At 44.7% G+C, this 24,780-nt stretch overlaps 1 protein-coding gene across 1 annotated transcript in view; it reads right to left on the bottom strand.

Moving 5' to 3' along the window:
* The window catches only part of prkar1b (protein kinase, cAMP-dependent, regulatory, type I, beta), a 219,763-nt gene that overhangs the window by 49,547 nt on the left and 145,436 nt on the right, over nucleotides 1-24,780 (bottom strand). The window contains exons 7-8 of the mRNA XM_041207055.1: nucleotides 10,574-10,732; nucleotides 642-702 (exon numbers count right to left, since the gene is read on the bottom strand). Coding sequence (XP_041062989.1) covers nucleotides 642-702; nucleotides 10,574-10,732 — 220 coding nt within the window. The remainder of the gene's footprint in view (nucleotides 1-641; nucleotides 703-10,573; nucleotides 10,733-24,780) is intronic.

The following is a 24,780-nucleotide window of genomic DNA, read 5'->3' as shown; positions in this document are numbered from 1 at the left end:
TAATGGTAATTGATCAGTGGTGATTACATCTTTACTTTTTAATTACTGAGGAACAAGAACATGACCAAATTTCATGGTTAGCTAAATAATCAAAAAAAAACAAAACCTTAAGCAAGAAGTTAAATGGATCTTTAAGAATGCCTGACAAACTACAAAAGCATTAAAGGAAAGAATGCCAACCCACTCAACTCTTGTGTTAGTTTGCTTAGCCTATGAGAAGACACACAAGAGGGTAACACCATGTTCCTGGGGGATAAATTCTCACCTCTTAATCAGACTGTGACTAAATATTTCAGTTGATGTCATGGGCTAATTTACTACACCATCCTTCTTTCCAGTTGCCCACATATGAAATCATTACAAGTATATCTATTTGTATTAAACAACACAAGTCAGTTCAGACACCTTGCAGGATAGAACTCAGACACAGAATTCCACTGATGGTAGTCAGTGTGTGAAAAGTTCCCAAACGTCAACCACTTCACATTCTTTGTGTGTTGTGCTGCAGGGGCTACTTGAGGTCAGCCACAGGATAGTGTTTTTTGGCCATTGAGTAAAATGCTTAGGTATGAACAAAGAATGATCTCCAGACAAACTATATGTGTGGCAATAACCAGCATTAACCACAGTTGACAACTGACCCAAAATGGAGACCTTGCTCAGGAATTCCTCATACATCTTCCGTTTTCTCAGCGTGCTACCCTAATCAAAAAGAAAGAAAATATAAAAGTTAGTAGATTTGATTTGTTTCAGCAGCTGCTACTTATTTTCTTTTGAGCAGTTAAAGCCCATCTATCTGCTATCTAGCATATAAGCCTTGGGCAAGAACTTTGGCAAAAAGAGAAGACACACCAAAGCGTATTTTCAAACCTGACAAAAGAAAATGACAATTTTCCTCTGGATAAATGTGCACCGAATCTTGCATTATCTAATATGTTAGAATACCACCTTATAACAGAGTTCATTCAAACATCTTAACCAGGAAATAGTCAATTGCTGTTAATCTCTTACTTAAATTTATTTCAAGTTCATTCTTAACGATACAAAAAAAGTACTCATTTGTGTGCAAAGGATATGTGATGCACACACTTCAGATTATTAATCAAGAATGAATTAAACTCATTTAGATCTTCTTCAAAACCACTGCTTAGTGGTTCCCATGGAAAAAGGGACTGAATTACAGAAAGGAAGCTCCTCCCAAAACAGGGAAATCCCTCAGGGTGCTAAAGAATAAAACTGAATTTGATTTATTCAGTCACCGTAATTAGTCTTGATTATAGGGAATAGCAAACCCTATATAAATTATAAACAAGAGTTCTGATTTTCCATTTTCATACAAAAACAGAAGGAATCACTGAATGCAATCCCCAAAAACACCTGGAATCCCATGTGATAAAAACAGAATTTGACTTACTAGAAACCATAAACCAGCAGCCCTGCTAACCTTTAATTGCATATTTGAACAATTACGCTCATTCATACAGGTCAGCAAACCTTCCCAAAACAATAGATATGGACGATCCTACAAGGTTCACTTATTCTAAGCCACCTTTACTTACTAACTGCATAAAGCATGGTATGTCATCAGGGGCTGTTTATAAAGCTAAAAGAAGCAAAGCAGTATAGCAAAGGGTCACAACACTAACATTTTAAATTTTATGAGGCCTGACAGGTTATACTCATCCTTTGAACCTGAATACCCTAAAGTTATTCTACATAATCTTGTGTGTATACGTGGTTATTATTAAGGTTTCTGTACTGTTTTCTGCCTGAGGGTAGGCAGGAGAGGAGAGACACTACAAAAACACAGCGGGAGATAATTTTGATCCAAAATTATATGGCAAAAGAAAATTATGTGCTAGCAAACTGAATTACTTCTAAAAAATTAAATGTGATGTTTTATGGATCATTTATTCAGGAAGAAAATCTCCAAATCCTTAGAGGGAGGACTGCAAAATATTGCCTTGGTTTTATTTGCTTGTTATTGTGAAAAAACACATATCAAGCGTAGTTACATTTTTAGTTGCATATTTAAAGTTTCAAGGATATTAAAGCAAACAGTACATTTTACAACCACTATTGCATTCTAGTACATGCAACATTGGGCGGAATCGTCCCAGGCTTGCACTAAGTGTGGTAATTGTCGTAAACAAAGTCGCCGTACCTGCCTTCTGCAATGGCGGGTTTTCGCACCATATCCCATTCCTGACTCATCCCGCCTCATTAATAATGCATGCATGGGAAATGCTCTGGATCGCTGGCGGGGAGGGCTCTGATTCGCCCGCCCTGCCGTCACCTCAGGCCTTCAGGTGCCATATTTAAAGGGCGCCTCTGCGCAGAGCTAGTACTTTCCAAAGGATCGGGAGCTGCTGCAAAGTCATGGTTGCCAAAGGGAGGAAACATGTTGCCCTCAAATTTAGCGACACCTCCCTCGGGCACCTACTGGGCACAGTGGAGGCCCATTGTGATGTCCTCTACCCTCGTTCTGGGTGAAGACCAGCAAGCAAGGTCACCACTCCAGCATGATGGCAGCAGTGATCAGCACCAACACCCTGCAAAAGAGGACAGCCAGCCAGTGCCGAAAGAGGATGACTGATCTCCTTTTCGCCAGGGTAAGTCACTCTTCTCATCACTCTCAACTCACACAGTCACAAACCTATCACACATCCACAGGGATCTCACTCACTGCAAGTTCAAGGGACATCGTCATTCATGCACTCACACACACCTTCATCTCTCCTGCGGACTGTGTCCTCATCTCATCCATGGCACCACTCATGATGCACACATGCCAGGCATACTTTTCATCTGGCCTGGCAGGCATCCTGCTTAAACTCTCTCCATCTGTCTTCATGCAGAACAAGCTGCCACGCAACAAAAGGGAGAGGTCGCGGACTGGTGGAGGAATGCCCGACATCAAGGTCCTCACAGACTTTGAAAATAGAGTCATCCAGCTGGCCGTGACAATCTGGACCATTCCTGTGCTGACAGTGATGCTTAACCAAATGAGGAACCAGCAGTGCAATGTTGATCAGACAACCATGCTGTGAGCGAGTTCCCCCGTTCCACAGTCCCCTGCCATGGCTTTGCGGGCATATTTGGGGAGCAGACATGGGGGTCCATGAGCCAGGTCCTCAACTCAAGCCCAAAAGAGACCTCGGTAGAAGAATCTGATGACACCCTAATTGAAGACTCATCACAGTGTTCACCTACACCCTCCACCAGCGCAGAGACACACACCTCGGTGGAACCTAGTTCTAGAGTCATAATCTGGCGAGCACATCCCATTGTCTATCCACAGCTGGTGGAGACAAGGGCTTCCCAGGTTTCTGGCACTCGGAGGACTGCTGGAGGCCAGGAATCTGCTGAGTCCAAGTCAGATGAGGAGCCTCTGCACTCGGTCATACCTCAGTTGCTGCAGCTGCAAAGGCAAGCTCGGGAACACAAGAAGGGATGTCCACTGCACTCCTCAGACTGCAAGGCACGATGGAGGAATCTGTCCGGCTTCAGTCTGAGGTGATAGTGCCGGCATGCCAAGGCACTGAGGTGAACATTAGTAACACGACGGCCGCCATGGAAACCTTGATCCAGGACATCGGTCCTGCACTGCTCCATGGACTGAAGTCCATTGCTGACGCCATATTGGCCTCCTACAGTGTCAACGAGAGAGTGGTGGGGGGGCCAGCTCGATTTCACTCCAGCTTCCCCTACTCCTCAAGGAGTAGGTCAAAGGCCGTCAGGCACCCACAGAGAGGCAGACCAGCAGCTCGATAGCCTAGGGCCATCCACCTAGGTGAATCCAGGTATTCTGGCTGATTCAAATCCCCTCTTCCTGTGGCCCCAGCAGCTCCAGATTAACAGCCTGAGGAGGGTGCAGCTGGCCCACAGCAGGACACCCAAAGCAGGCCGGGCCCTCCAGAGGACGTCCGTCAAGGTCATCACAGGCTGCCTCCACCTCCGCTGTGGATGTCAGGTGAGCAGCAAGTCATAGCAACAGGGTTAGGAAGGTTAAGAAGATATAACTCTTTCAGAGTCAAACAATTAAACTAAGTTAACAAAATAAGGGATAAAGTAAACATAGCCCCTAAGTTAGGTTAGCTGTAAAACCAAAGACAAAGTTTAAAGGAAACTTACAAACATCAAATCAAAATGTGATTAAGAGGGTCGATAAAGCACCCCAGCCACACCCCGCCCCCCCCCACCCCACCCCACCGCCGGGTGCCCACCGGGCATGGAAGGCCTCAACAGTGCCAGCAGACACCGTGTGCTCCCTCTCCAGGGACACCCGGCCGCGAACGTTGCCGCGGAAGATGGCCAAACAGTCGGGTGGGACGACCCCCTCGATCTCCCGCTGCCTGGACCTATTAATGGCTAACTTGGCCAAGCCCAGGAGCAGGTTCACGAGAAGATCTTCCTCCTTCCCGCCCCCACCTCTGCATCGGGTGCCCGTAGATCAGGAGTGTGGGACTGAAGTGCAAACAAAACAGTAATAAAAGGTTTTTTAAATAATTGAAAAGGGAGTGCAGCCTACAACACCCAATATAAATGAGGTCCACGGACTCCACAAGATCGCAAAAAGGGCAGGTAACTCGGGAATCTGTGAACTGATACATCCTTCAATTGTAGGGGACTGCTACATGCAACACCCTCCACTCCAGGTCCCCGATGGAAAGCAGGAGGACACCCTCCGTAGAGGGCCTCCCAATGGGGACCTCCGCCGCCGGACGGCAAAAAGGCACGCCAGGGTGTGTCCGGGCGTTGGGCGAGGGCAAGGAAGTGAAGGGTGTGCAGCAGCAGTCCAAACAGGAAACCCCTCCGTGCCGTGCTAAGTGACACAGAGAGCATTTCCCCAAGGTGGCACATATTGCGGGGCACCAGCACCTGAGGGAGGACTCGGGATTTGGGGCCAACATGGAATTCTGTCTGAACAGGGGAACATTCAGACGGAAGACCACCGCGCACCTGTCCTCACTACATCTCATCATTATCCTCCACGAATCTTGTGGCTATGGGGGCCTCCCGAGCACGTCTGCCTGGTCTGACCAGTGCAATAGCCACATTGTCGGCATCCTTGCCTTCGAGGACCTCATCATCGTCATCCATCTCATCGGACGAGGCGTGCAGCTCTTCCATCTCCTCCTGAGACAGGTCTTCCCCCTGTTGCAGCACCAGGTAGTGTAATGCATAGCAAGTGACGCTGATGCACGACGTCCTTGGAGGACTGTATTGCAGTGCTCCACCAGACCTGTCAAGGCACCGGAACCTCATTTTCGAAATGCCTATCATTTGCTCCACCAAGTCTAGGTTGCGGCACGAGCCTCATTATACTTTACTCTTATACTTTACTCTGCTGCAGCCTGAGGCCACCTCACAGGTGTCATCAGCCACATCCTCTGTTGTCCCTGAGGAGCCAACATTGCAGCCTCTCTAGGCCCTGGAAGATGTCAGGCATCTGAGATCTGCTAAGTATGTATGAGTCCTGGACACTCCCTGGGAATCGTGCGCAGACCTATAGGATGTGTTTGTGATGGTTGCAGACCAGCTGAACACTCAGCGAGTGCTGGCCCTTGCGGTTGACCTTTTTGACTGCTTATTGCCACAGAGATCTAAGCACCACATGAGCAGAAAACCAGAAGCGCTCTTGCTTCCCGGCTTTCCTCATCCCAGGCAAAATGCACAAAGTTCTGTGCCTTTGTGAAGATGGCATCTGTGACCTCCTTGATACATCTGTGCCTGGAGATTTGTCAGACGTCGCACAGGGCTCTTGAAAGGAGCCACCAGTGTAAGTGCTGTGGTCACTTTCACGGTCTCTGACAGTGGAGGCCCTCCATGTCCCCATGGTGCCAAATCCTCCAGCACGTGGCATATGTGACCAACCAGTTCCCTAGACATGCGCAGTTTCGCCGACACTGGTTCTCAGTCATCTGCAGCAATGACAAGCTCCGCCTACAGGCCCCGGATCTAGTGAAGCACCTATGAGCGACTGCATATTGTGGATTTTCAGTTGCATGCACAGCACCCCCCTTCATCTTGAGGGAGGTGCTCCTCCCTTTGCTGAGCCAGGCACCTCCGCCACGTTCTTCTTTTTTGCTCATTATAAGCCATGAGGCATATCACTAAATCACCAGGCCCCATGATCCTGATGTTCTCCTCCTGCAGGGTAAAAGAGATGCGTGGGTTAGCATAGGGGTCATAAGAACGTCTCTTGGTTAAGTTTGAAGGCCCCTTCATGCATGCAGGAGAGTGCTGGCCACCACTTGGATGGCCAGTATGTAGTGCGCTCACTGGCTGTCTGAACCTCAGTCACCTCCACCCCGCTCCACTTGACCAATTGGCATCAGCTTCAGTCACTGCACTACATGCTGCTCTCTCAGCTCAGGCTGCAATATTAGCTTGAACCATGATGGATACTGCTCCAAACCTTAATAAAGGAACTGGAAGGGGCTGTGACCACCTATACGAGTGAGTGTGCCATGGCTACCTTTTGCAAGGGGATTCTACAACTTGTCTAGTCGGCCAATTGCTCTGCTGCCCCCTAAAACGCATATTAATTTGCAATCTTCGCCCGAGGAGTAAAAAGTTCTGGAGTGTTTGGTGGCACTGCCATGCTTTTGCATTACTTGAGTGGGCAGAAAAGCTTTGGAAGAATGCTTACTTTTAACAAGCTTTTCCAATTGCGTGGCCGCTTCCCTCACCACCCCACTCTCCCACCACCCCCGGCATGTACTTGAGTACATCCTTCAATCTGTTCTGCCTTGCACCCTCACTACCACATCCCCTGGCCTGACCCGCACTGCAGCCCTTTTCCCGGCACCACACTGAAAACCATCCGGGAAAAAGCTACTTGCCTGTGCTTGCCCCAGATGTGCGGCGCCTCTTCCTTGAAGTCCTATGGACACTCCTGCAAGTGCTGCGCAAGGTTGTGCGCACTAACCTCTGAGTTCTCCTCAAAATTCAGGTTGTCAGGTGCACATTGCTTATGGACAGTTGTGAAACACATCAGTGCCCTGATGATCCAGCATGGGATGATTCCAGTGAGCAGGGCTTATAATGAGATGCTAAAGTATTAAAATTAGGTTCCCGATGTGTGGCAGCGGCCGCAGATGCGGCCCACCAATGATGGGTGGAGCTGATGATCGCAAACTGGTTTCATGACAACAAGAAACCAATCTTTGGCCTTATTACCCCCACCCTGCCCTCCATGATGCTCGAAGCCAATGGGACTGGATGATTCCACCCATCATGGTTAGAACTAATTTTCAATGCACAGGATAAGAATATGCCAATTAATTGTTGCATGGTATCTAATTTCTTCCCTTACCAGCCTTTTTCTTAGTTTTTACGCTACACACACCATCTGGGTCATAAATGCAAGTAACCCCTCGCCAAAGCCTCCACCAATGATGTTCTGAGCCTGCACCAGAAAGTAGATGAAAATGTTGTAGGAACAATTCTCATTCCAATTTTTTCACTCAGATGGCACCTAACAACCAAGATTTGGAACTTGGCTAAGTCACAGGTCAAATTTGTGTGGGGATAGCATTTAGTTCAATGTCACCACCACTTCTATCAATGCCTCAACTGCCTCCGTGCTATAAGACTGCTAGTTTGTCATCAGTTTTGGGTGATTCAGTTTCCTCCAGCTCAGTGCTAGGAAGGCTGAGTTCATCACCTTGACTCACCACAAATTCCATACCCTTACCATTAATTCACCCATGCGCAGTGACTATCTCAGGCTGAACCAGACTGTTCACAATCTTGATGACCTGTGCAGCCAGAAGTTCAAACTCCAAACCCTCTCCATCACAAAGATCACCTCTACTTCATACACATAACAAGAATTCACTACCTCCTGGCTCAAGTACCCCAACACTCTCCTTGCTGGTTTCCCATCCTCCAGCCTCCAATAACTCCAATTTCTCTAAACTATTTAACCTGTTCTGCACCAAGTCATACTTGTTCATCATTCCCATCTGTGCTGATCCACATTGGCTCCCCAAACCCAATGCCATAAATTTAAAGTTCCGAAGAAGGATCATAAGACTCAAAATGTTAACTGTTTCTCTCTCCACAGATGCTGCCAGTCCTGCTGAGTTTTTCCAGTACTTTATTTTGTCAGATTTCTAGCATCCGCAGTATTTTGCTTTTTACATAAATTTAAGAGTTTTGTTGTTGTCTTTAGTTCCTGCATGGCTTCATGGATGAAGCCATGCCGGAATTCTCTGCAAATTCATCTAGCCCCAAATCCATGCTCCCTTCCCCCACCTGCCTCCCTGTATTCCTCGATTTTGACTTCATGGGTATTCCTCTCTGCCACTTGGGGCCAATATCTGGAATTCTTTCCTTAAATTTCTCTAACCTCTCTCACCCACTTCAAAATCCATCCCTTTTGCTAAGGTTTCAGTTGTATCCTGTTTCCTACACTCTCCTTTCCATGCTTGCTGTCAGTTTTCCATTCATACCCGTGCATTGCATTGGATGGTTTTTATGTTAAGGGCATTTTAAAGTTGTTATACCCACCAAATCATTGAAATATAGATGATTTTAGAATAATTAATAGAGAGTTATACATGAGAAATATGTTTATAATTTAGCTCTGCAGGGTGGCTATTCTAGAAATATGAACAAGTTTGTGCTTAACTTTAACCCAACTTCAGCAGTGGATGCCATTCTATTAGGTAATTAAAGCAAGATTTTATTTTAAGAACTTTGGATTTAAAAGGTTTTCAAAACAAAAATGAGTTTGGATTTAAGATGTAAAGGATAGCGCCCAACTTTTCACTCCTGATGGGGAACTTCCAAGAGGGTATATCATGAATTCTGATACACTTAAATGAACGGCTGGAAGACTCTCCATAGTGTGTGCCTTTAGTTCCAACATGCATTTCTGGCTGATGAGATGCCCTGTCAAGAGTGCAAAGGTAGAAATTTATCCCTATAATGATGGCATTTACATTTTTGAGAATACTGTACAATACTACAAGGGCATTTTATACTTTTTAATTTCACAAATTTTCCTTTTTGTGAAATAATGGAGAAAATGAAAAAGAAACACCCTGGTGTATTCTCCACCAAATTTTAATTCATTATTGTGCTTCTTGACAAGTGAATCGAATGAATGATGTGAGAATATAAATCTTGCGTTTAAAACAAAACTGAAATTCAAATAATGCATAAAGCAATTTAATAACATATCAGAAAGGACCTGCAGTTTATTTTTATGCTCCTCAAGATACGTCAATCAAATTTTCAACTCTGGATTAAAACCCTTAGAATGAGCAAGTAAAATGTTTTTCAGCATGCTCTGCCATAACCTCATCTTGCAAAAGTTTTGGGCTGAGAAGTATTCAGTTTTGAAATCTGATGCTATTACCGAAAGAGCTATTTTCACTCTTCACTTGAATAAAGATTTATCTAACCGAGAGCTGAGTTAGGAAAAGTTAACTTATGCCAAATCCTCTCCACTGCCTTTCTGTAATTTTCTGTGAGAAAGTAAAATGAAGCAGCTCAAAATTCTTGCTAACCAGTTTTTCTTCCTCTCTCCTTTTGTGCTAAACACCCCACATTTGTCAGACGTTCTCCTTTGAAGCTGGGTCAAGATTTGTAATTTACCTGTTAAAATCTTCCAAGCACAAACCAGTATGTGACCATTAAGGTGCATGGAAAGCTGGTGCACCAGCAACCTGTCACCAAATTATCAAGGTGACAAAGTATCATTGAAAATAATCAACATTTTACCATTAATAGTAGAAATCAATAGCTATTATACTTTGCCATAGTTAAGAGCTATACTCTGAACATTAACAGTGATGATGGTTCTCAGTACTCAGACAGTCAATGGCAATGGCCTTCAGGGCTCCTTTATTTCATCAAGTGGCAATATGTTTTGTTACCTTCCCATAACGCACATCATGGACTGGTGGAAGGAAATGGTTATAGAAAAGTGAAAAATCTGAAACTACACTGAACACAGACAAGAGTCTAGCCCAAGAGTGCAATAATAAAGTTATTCATGGTAGAAAACTCAGCTGTACTTCATTTCAGTTTATATATAATTTAGAAGGTGTTTACTTCTATTTTAGCAATAGAAAACTTCATAATAGGTGTTCCAAAAGGTAATTTTTATATAAAATCAAGCAAATTAATTTCCATTTATTTAGCTGTCAGTTCAATTTTTTATAATGAGATTTTTTCTCCCATTTACGATGTCCACGGTACAATTCAGGCACTATATTTTATATTTGTATGAAATAATCAGATGCATTTTATACCTGATTATTTTGATGTGCACAAATAATTTTGTTTGAATAATGATGAACACAATTATAAGATTATTCAGTGGACTGTTTGTAAATGAACATGTAATAAAACAAATTCAAAATGTTCCTTAGTCATGCAAAATTCTAAATCAATTAAAGGTTTACAGGTTTCAGGAATTCATTGAGAAAAACACTCAAATAGTTTATTCACAGTAACTTTCGAACTTGCAATTTCAGACAAAGGATTTTTTAAAAATCAACTGATCCCTGAAACTGTTGCAAAATGGAAAATGACAATGTAATTTAAGACAGACCATTAGAATGCGCCTGTAGCTGTCCCTGTCAATTCCCCACAGCTTGAGGTCTGTCTTGGCCTTGACAGTTGCTGCTCTTGGAGTGCCATAGATCAGAGCAAGCTCTCCAAAACTGCCTCCTTCTCCAATGTTCGTAACCCATTCTCCGTTTACGTAGACCTATGCAAAAAAAATATGTCAATCTAGAGACCTGTTAGTTCTTCCCTTCTCTTTCAGTCAACTAAAACACATTAATATTTCCTCTTCCAATATTCTTTGCTCTGAAAAAAAAATGAACAATAGACCAATGGTTTTCTTTCTAAAGCCCAACAATGAAACATCCTAGTTTGTGGGTAGGATTTCAAGTCTGGATACACAAGGATACTTTCAGGTTTTTAAATTTCAAGCTCCCTTGGTTTTTGATTTCCTGTTATTTTGTGTCATGTTTTACACATGTAGAATCAACAAGGAGAACTATCACAATTCTTCCAAAATCAGAATTATCTATGGAGCTGATTCTATTTAAAAATAAATGTCACAATCAATAAGTAAAATACAGATGGAAACAAGAAGGAATACAATGCTCTTAAAATTGCATATCGCACCATAAATATTATGCATAGAAACTTTTTGAGCCCCTTGCCACTGTTAGGCTCATGCTCACAGGAGTTAGAAAAACTTAGGCAAACTACGTGAGATTTCTGATGTCACCCATATCTTCCCAAGGCCTCATCAGTGGACCAGGGAAGTTCCATCCCATATCTTCATATGCCCAACTTACAACTGTAATAACGAAAAGGCAACACTCCAAAAGTTTCGTAAGCAAAGCACAAACTAAACAATTTTATGAATTGAAATTGAGATTTTTCTTAGCCCCAATATACTTTTTGTCAAAATGTTTTGTCCCATGAAATTTTCAGACCTTGTACACGTAGAAAGGTTATTTATTGGGATGTCTCATATTAAGTGTGCAGTATTTATTTACCCTACGCTCTATTTGTTATCAAAACAGTTTCTTTCCTGATGTAAGTCACTTTGGGAAAAATGTTTTACAGGTCATTATCCTACATGTTTAGGAAAGTTAGCATCAGTACACAGATACATTATTCAATCTAGATTCAGTTTCAGCCGTGGTGGAAGGAGGAGTAGGAAGAGAATGGATATATTACTTTAAGCGTGATGGTGGAGGATTAGTTTACTATAGCTGCTAGAGTTGCACTTTAATCACAGTGCTAGCTTATGTATTAGAATGTGTGTTCTTAAAGGGGATCTTGAGATCAGAGGCATTACTCAAACACAATGTGTAAGACTCGAGATAGATTGTCTTTATTTTCCACAAGGAGTTTTCTTTGATAAACAATTGCTTGATTTTTAAAATAAGATACTTAGGTACAGTTGCAATAGGACAGATAATAATTTAAAATATAGGTTTCTCCCTCTCTACAGAGCAGCAACATGAAATCTAAAAGAGCTTGAATCACTGCTGGTTGCCCTCAATCCAATCAACTACATGAACTTAAGGCATCAAGTACCTTAAGAGAACCATACTTGCTTCTGCAGAAATTATTCAATCCCTCACAGATAATCCGCAATATCAGGCACATCAATGATAACTTTGTTCCCAAATTCGAAGGGTCACATTTTTATTTACTTATCACTGCTAAACTGGAATCAGAAAAATATGAATCGTCTCTCAGTAGATCAGTAAGTAAATGTACTAACCATGTCATACTATCTAACGTCTAGTCTTGCTTTAATTTAGTAATTAACTAAAAGTTGCTGTTTGGATTGGAAGCAGGTGAGTTTTAAGCCAGCTTTAAAACAGGCTCTGCTTACAGCTACAACTAGTTAATTAGATAACTGGCTTAAACAGGTTTTCAGAGGCTAGATTCAGTGAGTATAAAAACAGGCCATCTTACAGTGCTGACTTTGTCTGCATTGGAGTGCTGCTCTGGACTGCAGTAGAGTGCTTAAGTTGGAGTTTAGTGACTGAGGGAGGAGCTGAGGAGGGAACGAGGTGATCCTTTGAGTACCGTGAGTATGGTCGGGTAAGTATTTACTACTTTTATTGCTTATAGTTTTTAAGGTCTTATTCTGTGGTTCATCGTTTGTAAGGGCTATATTCTCTAACTGCGAGGAGCAGGAAAGAAGGGCCCGAGAGTAATTGATATTAAGTATCTTCCAAAATGTTTAATTTAATTCAAAGATGTAAGTCATGGCACGAGAGCTCAAAGCCGTGGTATGCTCCTCCTGCTCTATGTGGGAAGCTCGGGACATTTCCAGTGCCCAGGGCCAACACGTGTGCAGGAAGTGTCTCCAGCTGAAGCTCCTGGAAGCCCTGGTTTTGGAGCTGGAGTGGCTGCTGGAGCATCTGTGAGGCGGAGAGTATCGTGGATAACACGTATAGAGGGATGGTCACACTGCAGGCTAAGAGTCCACAGGCAGGAAGGGAATGGGTGGCCACCAGACAGAGCAAGAGGACTAGGCAGGTAGTGCAGGAATCTTCTGGGCTATTCCCCTGCAGAACAGATATACCACTTTAGATACTGTTGGGGGGAATGGCCTCTCAGAGGAAACAACAGCCAAATTCGTTGCACCACAGGTGGCTCTGCTGCACAGGGGTGGAGTAAAACGTGTGGGAATGCAATAGTTATAGAGGATTCAATTGTAAGAGGAATAGGTAGGTGTTTCTGTGGCCGCAAACAAGACTCCAGGATGGTACGTTGCCTCCCTGGTGCTAGCATCAAAGGTGTCCCAGAGCAGTTACAGGGCATTCTGAAGGGTAAACAGCCTGTGGTTGTGGTACACATTGGTACAAATGACATAGGTTAAAAAAAGGGATGAAGTCCTAAAAGCAGAATTTAGGGAGTTAGGAAGTAAGTTGAAAAGTAGAACCTCAAAGGTAGTTATCCTGAGATTACTACCAGTGCCATGTGCTGGTCAGGGTAGAAATAGCAGGGTATATCAAATGAATATGTGGCTGAAGAGATGGTGTGAAGGGGAGGGTTTCAGGTTCCTGGGATATTGGGACTGGTTCTGGGGGAGGTGGGACCAGTACAAACTGGACAGGTTACACCTGGGCAGGACCGGGACTGATGCCCTAGGGGGAATATTTGTTAGAGTGGTTGGGGAGGGTTTAAACTAAAATGACAGGGGGATGGGAACCTATGCAAGGAGTCAGAGGAGGGGCGATCATGGACAAGAACAAAAGACAGAAAGGGGAATAAGAAAAGTAATAGGCAGAGAAATCAAAGGCAAGAATCAAACAGGGCCTCAGTGAAAAATAGTGGGAATGGGACAAGTAATGTTAAAAAGACAAGCCTTAAGGCTTTGTGCCTTAACGTGAGGTCCATTCGCAATAAAGTGGATGATTTAAACACGCAAAAAGATGTAAACAGGTATGCTAGAGTCGGGATTAGAGACATGGCTGCAGGATGACCAGGGATGAGAACTGAACATCCAGGCGTATTTAGGAAAGACAGACAAAAAGGAAAAGGCGGTGGAGTTGCATTGCTGGTTAAAGAGGAAATTAATGCAATAGTGAGGAAAGATATTAGCTTCCGACGATGTGGAATCTGTATGGGTAGAACTGAGAAACACTAAGGGGCAAAAAACATTAGTGGAGGTTGTTTATAGACCCCCAAACTGTAGTGGTGATGTTGGGAATGGCATTAAAACAGGAAATTAGAGAAGCATGTAATAAAGGAACATCTTTAATTATGGGTGACTTTAATCTGCATATAGATTGGGCAAACCAAATTAGTAACAATACCATAGAGGAGGAATTCCTGGAGTGTATACGGGATGGTTTTCTGAACCAATATGTTGAGGAACCAACTAGACAACAGGCCATCCTAGACTTGGTATTGTGTAATGAGAAAGGAATAATTGGCAATCTAGTTGTATGAGGCCCCTTGGGGATGAGCGACCATAACATGATGGAATTCTTCATCAAGATGGAGAGTGACGTAGTTGATTCTGAGACTAGGGTCCTGAATCTTAATAAAGGAAACTACGATGATATGAGACGCGAGTTGGCTAAGATGGATTGGGAAACATTACTTAAAGAGATTACGGTGGATAGACAATGGCAAACATTCAAAGAGCACATGGGTGAACTGCAACAATTGTTTATTCCTGTCTGGCGCAAAAGTAAAATAGGAAAGGTGGCCAAACCATGGCTTACAAGGGAAATTAGAGATAGTATTAGATCCAAGGAAGAGGCATACAAATTGGCTAGAAAAAAAAACAGACCTGAGGACTGGGAGCACTTTAGAATTCAACTAAGGAGGGCCAAGGGATTGTTTAAGGGGAAAATAGAGTACGAGAGTAAGCTTGTAAGGAACATAAAAACTGACTGTAAAAGTTTTTATAGGTATGTGAAGAGAAAAAGATTGGTGAAGATAAATGTAGGTCCCTTACAATCAGAAACAGGGGAATTTATAATGGGGAATAAAGAAATGGCTGACCAATTAAATACATACTTTGGTTCTGTCTTCACAAAGGAGGACACACATAACCTACCAGAAATGTTGGGGAACACAGGATTTAGTGAGAGGGAGGAACTGAAAGAAATCAGTATTAGTAGGGAAACGGTGCTGGAGAAATTGATGGGGTTGAAGCCGATAATTCCCCAGGGGCTGATAATCTACATCCCCAGAGTACTTAAGGAAGTGGCCCTAGAAATAGTGGATGCATAGGTGGTCATCTTCCGAGATTCTATAGACTCTGAATCCTACAGATTGGAGGGTAGCTAATGTAACCCCACTATTTAAAAAGGGAGGTAGAGGGAATTATAGACCACTCAGCTTGACGTTGGTAGTGGGGAAAATTCTAGAGCCCATTATTAAAAATTTAATAGCTGAGCACGGGAAAAACAGTGGCAGAATCGGACAGAGTCAGCATGGATTTACGAAAGGGAAATCATGCTTGACAAGTCTACTGGAATTTTTTGAGAATGTAACTAGTAGAGTTGATGAGGGGGAGCCTGTGGATGTGGTTTATTTGGACTTTCAGAAGGCTTTCCACAAAGTCCCACATAAGAAATTAGTATGTAAAATTAAAATGCATGGGATTGGGGGTAGTGTATTGAGATGGATAGAAAATTGGTTGGCAGACAGGAAACAGTAGGAATAAACAGGTCTTTTTCCAAATGGCAGGCAGTGACTAATGGGATACCATAGGGATCGGTGCTGGGACCCCAGCCATTCACAATATATATTAATGATTTAGATGAGGGAACTAAATGTAATATCACCAAATTTGTAGATGAGACAAAGCTGGGTGGGAGGGTGAGCTGTGAGGAGGATGCAGAGATGCTTCAGTGTGATTTGGACAAGTTGAGTGAGTGGGCAAATGCATGGCAGATGCGGTATAATGTGGATAAATGTGAGGTTATCCACTTTGATAGCAAAAACAGGAAGGCAGGCTATCTGAATGGCTATAAATTGAGAGCGGGGAATGTGCAACGAGACCTGGGTGTCCTCGTACACCAGTCGCTCAAGGTAAGCATGCAGGTGCAGCAGGTGGTAAAGAAGGCAAATGGTGTATCAGCCTTCATAGTGAGAGGATTTGAGTACAGGAGCAGGGATGTCTTGCTGCAATTATTCAGGGCCTTGGTGAGGCCACACTTGGAATACTGTGTGCAGTTTTGGTCTCCTTATCTGAGGATGGATATTCTTGCTATAGAGGGAGTGAAGCGAAGGTTTACCAGACTGATTCCTGGGATGGCAGGACTGACATATGAGGAGAGATTGAGTCGGTTAGGATTATATTCGTTGGAGTTCAGAAGAATGAGGGGGGATCTCATAGAAACCTATAAAATTCTAACATGACTAGACAGGGTAGATGCAGGAAGGATGTTCCCGATGGTAGGGGAGTCCAGAACCAGGGGTCACAGTCTGAGGATACGGGGTAGACCATTTAGGACCGAGATGAGGAGAAATTTCTTCACCCAGAGAGTGGTGAGCCTGTGGAATTCACTACCACAGAAAGTAGTTGAGGCCAAAACATTGTATGTTTTCAAGAAAGAGTTAGATATAGCTCTTGGGGTGAAAGGGATCAAAGGATTTGGGGAGAAAGTGGGAGCAGCTATTGAGCTGGATGATCAGCCATGATTATAATGAATGGCAGAGTGGCTCGAAGAGCCGAATGGCCTACTCCCGCTCCTATTTTCTGTTTCTATACTAAACAATACAGATGAGAAAGGCCCTAGGTTCAATCCATGGTCTCCATTAGGTTCACTGACTCCAGCTCCGTTAAAGGCTGGGCACTAAAATTGGCCTTAGGCTCTGCATAAGAAAAAAAAAGCGTGAGTGTTTCCATTCTGCTTGCTATTTAGTGAGCATTTCTGAAAGAACGTGTGAATGAACAAGTCCTAAGTTTCACCTTCCTCCCACAACATACAGGTTTTTAAAACCAAAAGTTTAGTGTAGCCTAATCACTATTACTTGATTTATTTCAGTGTTGCTCCAGCTCTTTTCAACTGTGCTATGTGCTTTGGCCCCTTGGATTGTTCAATTTTAAAAAAGGTACATCTCTCATTAACACACTATTACCTATTTTATATATTGCTGAAAAAGAGACATGTCTAAGCTTTTCATCTTGCACTCATCAGGACACACGCAAGAATACCAATATAAGGTGGAAAACAGCAATTTATACTGTATGTGAAGAGAGTGTTGAAACAGACATGCTTGCAAAACTCAAAACAGAGGGCGGAATTTTCCAGTTGGCGTGCAGGGGCGGGCTCTGCACGCCGATGTGTAAAATGATGTGTGGTGGTGTCAGGCATGCATCCCGACATCACCGTGCGCCATTGCAATACTTGGGAAGACGGGCGTGCTATAAGTTCGGATGAGTGCCCGCCATCAATTAAGGCCCTCGTGGCAGCAACTGAATTCAATTTTTCGCAGCCTGTGCGATCTTCAGGATGTTGCACGGGCACGACGGGTAGGCAGGTAGGAAACATTTGTGTAAACCACATCCACAGGCGGGATACGAGGGTTGAATGTGGTCGCAAATGTGATCTTTCAGATATTTACGTGTGAAAGTTACTTACACTTTCCTGTGTGAAGACTTCAAAACTCTTACAAGCTACTAGGACAGTAGTAAATGCCTTGGTCAGGACTCTACAGGAAAGATCATTTTTGGGGCCTGCAGCTTTCAGGAAGCCTTACTTTAGCCTGGGAATGGGAGTTGTGCTCTTCACTGGAGGCACCTCCTCTGAGGAGAAAGGGAGAGCCAGAAGGGGGAGAGGACCAGGAGTCCACATTCAGCCTCCAGGGGTGCCACCTTTGGGAGGGGAGGCGCAGACACAGGGGACTCAGGGCCAACAGGAAGTGCAAGGCAGAAGGGGGCACAGAAGACTCCACTATCCTGCTGCCAGCATATACAGGCGGTGAAGCAGCTACCTCAATATGTCTGATGTCCAGTGCCAAAGGAGACTCTATCTCTCAAGGGAGAAAGTCACCTCCATCTGTCAGATGATAGTTTGTGAAGATCTCAGGGCCTGTGTGGGTGGGCACCCCAGTGGTGGCTCTAAAGGTCACAGTTGCGCTCAACTTCTGTGCCTTCAGCTCTTTCCAGGGGTCAGTGGGTGATCTCTGCAGAGTCTCCCAATCAGCAGTCCATACTTCTGTCAAGCAGGTGACAGGTGCTCTATTCAGACGTGTACTGACTTTCATCCACTACCGTTGGGAAGAGGCCAGCCAGACACAGCCAGCCAGAGGCTTCGCGGCCATTGCTGGCTTCCCCTGCATCCAGGGTGCAATAGACTGTACACATGTGGCCATCAAGGTGCCAGCAGATGAGACCCGTGCCTTCGTCAACAGGAAGAGGTTCCACTCCATGAACGTGCAGATAGTGTGTGACCACAAGCGGCAGATTCTGCAAGTCTGTGCAACGTACCCAGGCAGCTCCCACGACACTCACATACTCAGACGCTCCCAGGTGCCGAGACTCTTCAATGCTCCAGCCCAGCTGGATGAATGGTTGGTGGGTGACAAGGGCTATCCCCCCAGAAGGAGGCTCATGATGCCTCTTCACCATCCAAGAACAAGAGGCTGAGCAGCAGTACAATAGGAGCCACGCCTCCACAAGGGCTGTGGTGGAGAGAACCATCGGTCTTCTCAAGATGCACTTCTGATGCCTGGACCACTCCAATAACCCCAGATCATGTGTCGCTGATAGTGGTTGCATGCTGCGCTCTCCACAATCTGGCGTTGGAAAGGGGCAATGCAGTAGACGAGGAATACTTCAACGCAATTGCTCTGGATGCACACTGAGTCCAGCAGTGAGTCCGAGGATGAGCACGCACAGAACGCTGAGGGGGTAGACGTTGATCCAAGCATACCCCAGGGAGGCAGAGACACCTGGGAGGCTTTAATCCAAAGAACTTTCAGCTAGCCCACCACAGATGAATCTTCAACACATGCCAGGACTGCAGGCTCCATACTTGATATCTGAGTGCAAAATCTGCCTGGGTAGGAACATTAACTAAGGGCCTTGTCAATAAAGCTCAATGTCAAAAAACTCATTCATAACATCATGGCTTCCCATCCACTTGCAAAAGTAAAGAATCACTCTGAGGCATGGCAACATGTCAAAATTTATTGAGTGAACAAATGTAATTTCATAAAGCAAAAAAAAAATGGTGTTGGACATCACAGCAAGTCTTCCAGAAAGCACCAAGGGCCAACATAAAAGCACCAGTGAGAAATCCGTGGTGTGCCTAAGATGCCTTAAATTTACGCTTATGAATGCTATGTCTAGGTGCTGTCCCCCTCACTGGAACCGGCATCTGAGACAGCCTTCTCACTGGGCTGTCCTTTTGGCTTTGAGGACCTTGGAGGACATCCTCTGGCCCATGGAGCATTTGATGGCCCCGCCTGGGAGGGAGCTGCCAGTTCCACAGCTGGCTTCTCCCCAGTCGCTGCAGCCTCATCGGATGCCATGGTCACTGGCAGAGGGGCAGAAGAGCTACTGCCCTCATCCAGAGTGCCCTGAGGGGAGCCCGCAGAGATGACAGCCAGTGTGAGGTCACTTCAGACCTCGCTGCTTACCGTAGATGGATGGGCACCAAGCTGGGATACTTGGTGCCCAAACCATCTCCCACACTGGCACTAACCAGCTGAGGCCAATACCGCTGTGAGGGCTTGCAGGGACGAGCGCAACCCCAGGACGCCCCGATTGGTCTCCTGGAGAAGCCTCTCCACAAGAATTGCCACTCTTTCCATGGAGGAAGCATGGCGCTCAGCCATTTAGCTCACTGCATCAATGATGCTCCAAGTGGACACAAGCACGGGCGTCAGGTCACATACAGCCTCAAGTATCTCCACCAGATCGTCCCACAAACCCCGCTTCGCTTCCTGCATTTGCTGACTCCAGAGGCACATCAGCCACCGACCGAGAATGTACCTGGTCCCCAGCAGTCTCAGGACTGGCAGCACCCTGGGCACTCTGTCTCTGCCTGCACCGCAAGCAAGTGTGAAGTGCCCTCACTGCCATGCCCCAGGACACTAGCCGAATATCTAATTCCCACAGAGGTGCTAGTATCTGCACTGGTGCCTGCCTGGCTGAGATTGTGTGACACTGGTGAGTGGACTTGCTCTGGGGCTTCAGGGGTGAGAGGTGGGCCCACTGCCTCCTCCTCCCGGCCCTGCTCCAGTGATGCTGAAAAAAGAAACAGGACATTAGTTATAGTGCAGACGTCAACTTGCATGCCGCTCCCCCGGATCATTTATGTGCTCATCCTTCCATAATCAATGGTCAACCCATGTTGCTAACTTCAGTCACTGAGCATTCAGCACTGCCATGGCTTCTGTGACACACATGGTGACCTGAGTGCTCACCAAACATACCTCCCCGTGACACCCCAGCCTCACTGGTGGACGTTATGGCAAGGCACCTCTCCAGATCCATGGCCTGCCGCTCATAAACCATTAGGTTGGCCAACTAGGCCTGCCCTCCACCAGTCCGTATTCATTCAGAGGCATTGTGCGCAGTGTTCTCCTGACAAGGAGAAAAGAGCATTGAGTCCCTGCCAACCAAGCCAGATTGAGACATTGCAGAACTCCAGTTCTTCATCACACTCTCCCAAACAAGCCAGGTCTGACCACCCCACCCCACCCCATTGCCCAAATGCTGCCTCCTTCACATGTGGCACCACAATGTGTCACTTAGCTAAGCAAAGGAGGCACAAGCACATGGAGCACAAACACCAGCAGATGGATTGGTGCCTCACCAACTGGAAGCTCCCCTCCCAGCATGTTAGCACTCTGACTTTGACATGGTTTGCAGTTCCAGCACTCTGCTTAGGTGCAGACCCTTGATTTTCAACCCTATTCTATACCCTGGGTATCAGCGTCATACATGCTGCGGATGCAGAACACATCCTAGCTCAACCTCCTCAGGGTGAACTGGGCATAGGCAATATCTGCTGGCACATCCAGCAAGGGATACATGCTGTGAAGGATTCACACACTCCCACGCACATTTGGTCAGTTGGAGAGCCTCCACCTCCTGTCCCTCAGAAGGAGGACCTCTCGCCGCGCTGCCACCTCCTCCAGGAGGGCAGCTAGGCACTCATCGGAAAAATGAGGCACATACTGCCTTACTGGCCTATCCTCCGACCTGGCCTGCCCTAATGGCCTACCCTCGGCCTGGCCTGCCCCGATGGCCTACCCTCCGGACTTGCATCAGGCACATTGCCCCTCTGATGTGCTCTTCTTCCAGCAGCCTTGCTGGAACTATGCTGGGTGGGTCTTAATTGGCCCGCCCAGGTAAAATGGCGGCATGTGGACCCAATTGTGGGGGGCGATTGGGTCCACACCTGCCTGCACCCAGTCAGGAATGGCCTGCCCGACATGGGGAAAATTCTCCTCATAGTGTCCAACATTAGATGTGATTCTGCGTTTGGACAACATTTGCTAAATAATCCTCAATGTGCTAAGAATTACACTGACAACCAATTTAAGATTGTCAGTTGGGCTCGCAGTGTGGCATATGTGCATGTACTGGAAGCTACATGTATGCACATTGTATCTATTTCAACTAAACAAAATGAGTGACAGCCATTTGTTGACTCATTCCTCAGGGCAATGTCTTGACCAATCAGGGTCAAGCTGCCTGGTTTAAATTTCAAACAAGGCTTGGCAGTTAACTGTCAGTCACCATCAAAGGTGCATTCTCCATGTCAACCAATCAACACGCTCTTCACATATAGTATAAATAGTTGTTTTCCCCCTTTTATTGGTATTCTTGCAAGTGCCCTAATGAGTGCAAGACAAAAAGCTTAGACATGTCTCTTTTTTTCTGTAATACTCAAGTTCTGTACCAGCAAACGGCTATCTATTTTATATAATTATTCCATGTGGAGAGCAGGATTTATAGCTGAAGGAAACAGCTCACCCTCTTACCAATGCTAGATCTTCTGGACCAGACAAATCACCACAGCTCAGTAGCAATTGCAAACTTAACCCAGAGCTTGATAGATTTCTATCACATTACTTTTGCTGATTAAAAATGTTAGTAGTATGGACTGTCAGCAATTACACTTACATTCTTATATATAGACCACAGTGGTTAGAACGTGACTGATCTGATTGTGGCCTTAACTCCACTTTCTTGCCTTCCCCCACAACCCTTGGCTCCCTTGTCTATCAAAAATCTGTCTAACTCTGCCTTAAATATATTCAATGACCCAACCTCCATTGCTCACTGGGGAAAAGAATTCCAGACTAATGACTGAGAGAGAAATTCCTCTTCATCTCCCTCTTAAATGGGAGAACTCTTACTCTGAAATTGTGCCCCCAGTTCTAGATTGCCCCCATGAGTGGGGAAGATCTTCTCAGCATCTACCCTGTCAAGGCCATTCAGAATCTGATATGTTTCAATTAAATCCTCTCATTTTTCTAAACTCCAATGAGTATAGGCCCAACCTACTCAGCCTCTCCTCATGGGACAAACCTCTCATTCCAGGAAGCAGCCCAGTGAACCTTCTCTGAACTGCTTCCAATGCAAATGTTTCCCTCAAGGAAGGTGATCAAAACTGTACACAATACAGTAAGACCTCACCTAAAGTTCTGGTTGTATTCCTGAAAATCATGACTTTAAGTGAAACAACTTAGGTGAATCATGGGTTCCCATAGGAATCAATGCCAAAGCCAGAGTTAGGTTACTTCGGACATTTCTTGCCCAGAAAAACTCACGTACAGGTTGAAATGCTGTAACATAAATGTGCAGCATATGCATTCTTAGCTGGAATAACTGCAAAATAAAATAAAGCACTAAATATGACAAAAATGCTGTATAAATTCAAATTAAATGACACTAAATCACCCAAATAAGTCCCAAATAGCACAGCTTCTGTGTCTCATCCACAGTATTTTGTAAACTCAGCTGAACTTTTTGCTTACTTTCCTGTGTCTCTCCTTTCCCACCCTGTCCGTGGCTCAATCGCTCCTTTCCCACTCTGTCTCACCCACATCATCACCTCCACTCAGCCCAGAGCAGTGATTCAACAACCTGAGGCTCTGGCTAACTCCCAGTCTGAGGTTGCCTGGACCTCTTCCTGCTAAACAGCCAACCTGCAGGGGGGACATGTGCACTCCCCCGCACTCTCTGGATTACTTGCATTTCATCCAATTGATGGCTGGGAGCTTCCTGTGCTCCTGCTCCTGGATCTCAGGCCTCATTCTCTCCCCATAACCTTGGTTTCTGGTGACAGCGGCGACTCTGCAGCAAAACATAGCGGTGGCTGGCCCATAGTGCAGCACGTGGGGGGTTCGGGGCAGAGTGCAGACGACGTTAAACTGAAAATGGCGGCACAAAATCGGAAAACAGGCTCTAAAGAATAAAGAACGCTAAAATGAAATGATGTTAAGCTGTGACTTCCTGTACTTGAGGTGCGATCTCACCAATGTTCTGTACTGTTGTAGAAGGGCTTCCCTACTTTTATAGCCCGTCACCCTGGCAATAGATGCCAGCATTCCATTTGCCTACCTAATCACTTACTGTACCTGCATACTGACTTTTTGGAGTCATGTACAAAGGCACCCAGATCCCTTTGTACAGTAGCATTCTACAGTCTCTCTCCATTTAAATCACATTCTGCTTTTTTTCTACTCTTGTCCAAGTGGACAACATCACATTTTCCCACATTATACTCCATCTTAAATTTATGGAAGATTATTCTCCTACTTGCTGGCCTTAGGGGTCTGTACAAAATTAGTTGGATCAGTCTCTGTCTTTGTGCGAATACCATAAAACTATTTCCAATTTGGCACTAACTCAAAATGACTGATGTGGGAAATTTTTGATATTATACTGGTACAACAGAGGATATTCAGATTAATAGATAGGAAGCAGAGAGTGGGCATAAATAGGACTTTTTCAAGTTGGCAGGTAGTGAATACTGGAGTACCACAAGGGTCAGTGCTGGGGCCTCAGCTATTTACAATCTATATTAATGGCAGTTTAAGAGAGGAATGTACCTAAGTTTGCTGATGATATAAAGCTAGGTGGAATGGTAAGCTGTGGGGAGGACTGTCATGAGGCTAATAATGTGTATTTTTATATATAATTGGAAAATATTTTTCTTTTAAAATAGAGGTTTAGTCTGTGGGTAATTAATTAGATTAAAGCCAGCTAGTCTGAGTGCTTTGACGTGTACTAGTTTTGAGATGTAAATAGAGAAGTAGAGGTGCATTTGCATTTTGTTGAATAGAACATTCAAGAAGTGGGGTGAAATCTGACACCTAGCTAGCAGAGACCAAGCAATGTTTATATTACTAATAAAATTGGTTCTATGAAAGGGGTTTTATTGTTAGAAGAGGTGGAGTTCAAAGAGGTTAGTGATACAATGAGAATTTACATTCAATGAGATGTGCTGGATATAACCAATAGCAGTTTTTGTGTGTGCAGGGCAGAGGCAATGTAAGATCAAAGCAGCTGTAAGCCTACAACTGTCTCCACAGGAACCAAAGTGAAAAGAATCCCATTTTGAATTCGTAGGGTGAAAATGCTTTGCCTGGTGTCTGGTTAAGTCTATGGATTGTTGTTGCCTTTATGGAGATTAGTTTGGGAATTTGTTAAAAGTTATGATAGTAGTAATTTGTAGCCATGTGTATATATTAACTTGTGTAAATTAATAAAATGTTTCATCCAGTTTAATGTAAAACCTCTCTAGAACTGGTGGTCTGATTCCTGAATTTAGAGTTGCATCTCAA

This window comes from Carcharodon carcharias, chromosome 15, assembly GCF_017639515.1.
Source record: "Carcharodon carcharias isolate sCarCar2 chromosome 15, sCarCar2.pri, whole genome shotgun sequence".
NCBI classification, from domain to species: Eukaryota; Metazoa; Chordata; class Chondrichthyes; order Lamniformes; family Lamnidae; genus Carcharodon; species Carcharodon carcharias.
This window is presented reverse-complemented; position numbering and strand designations above follow the sequence as displayed.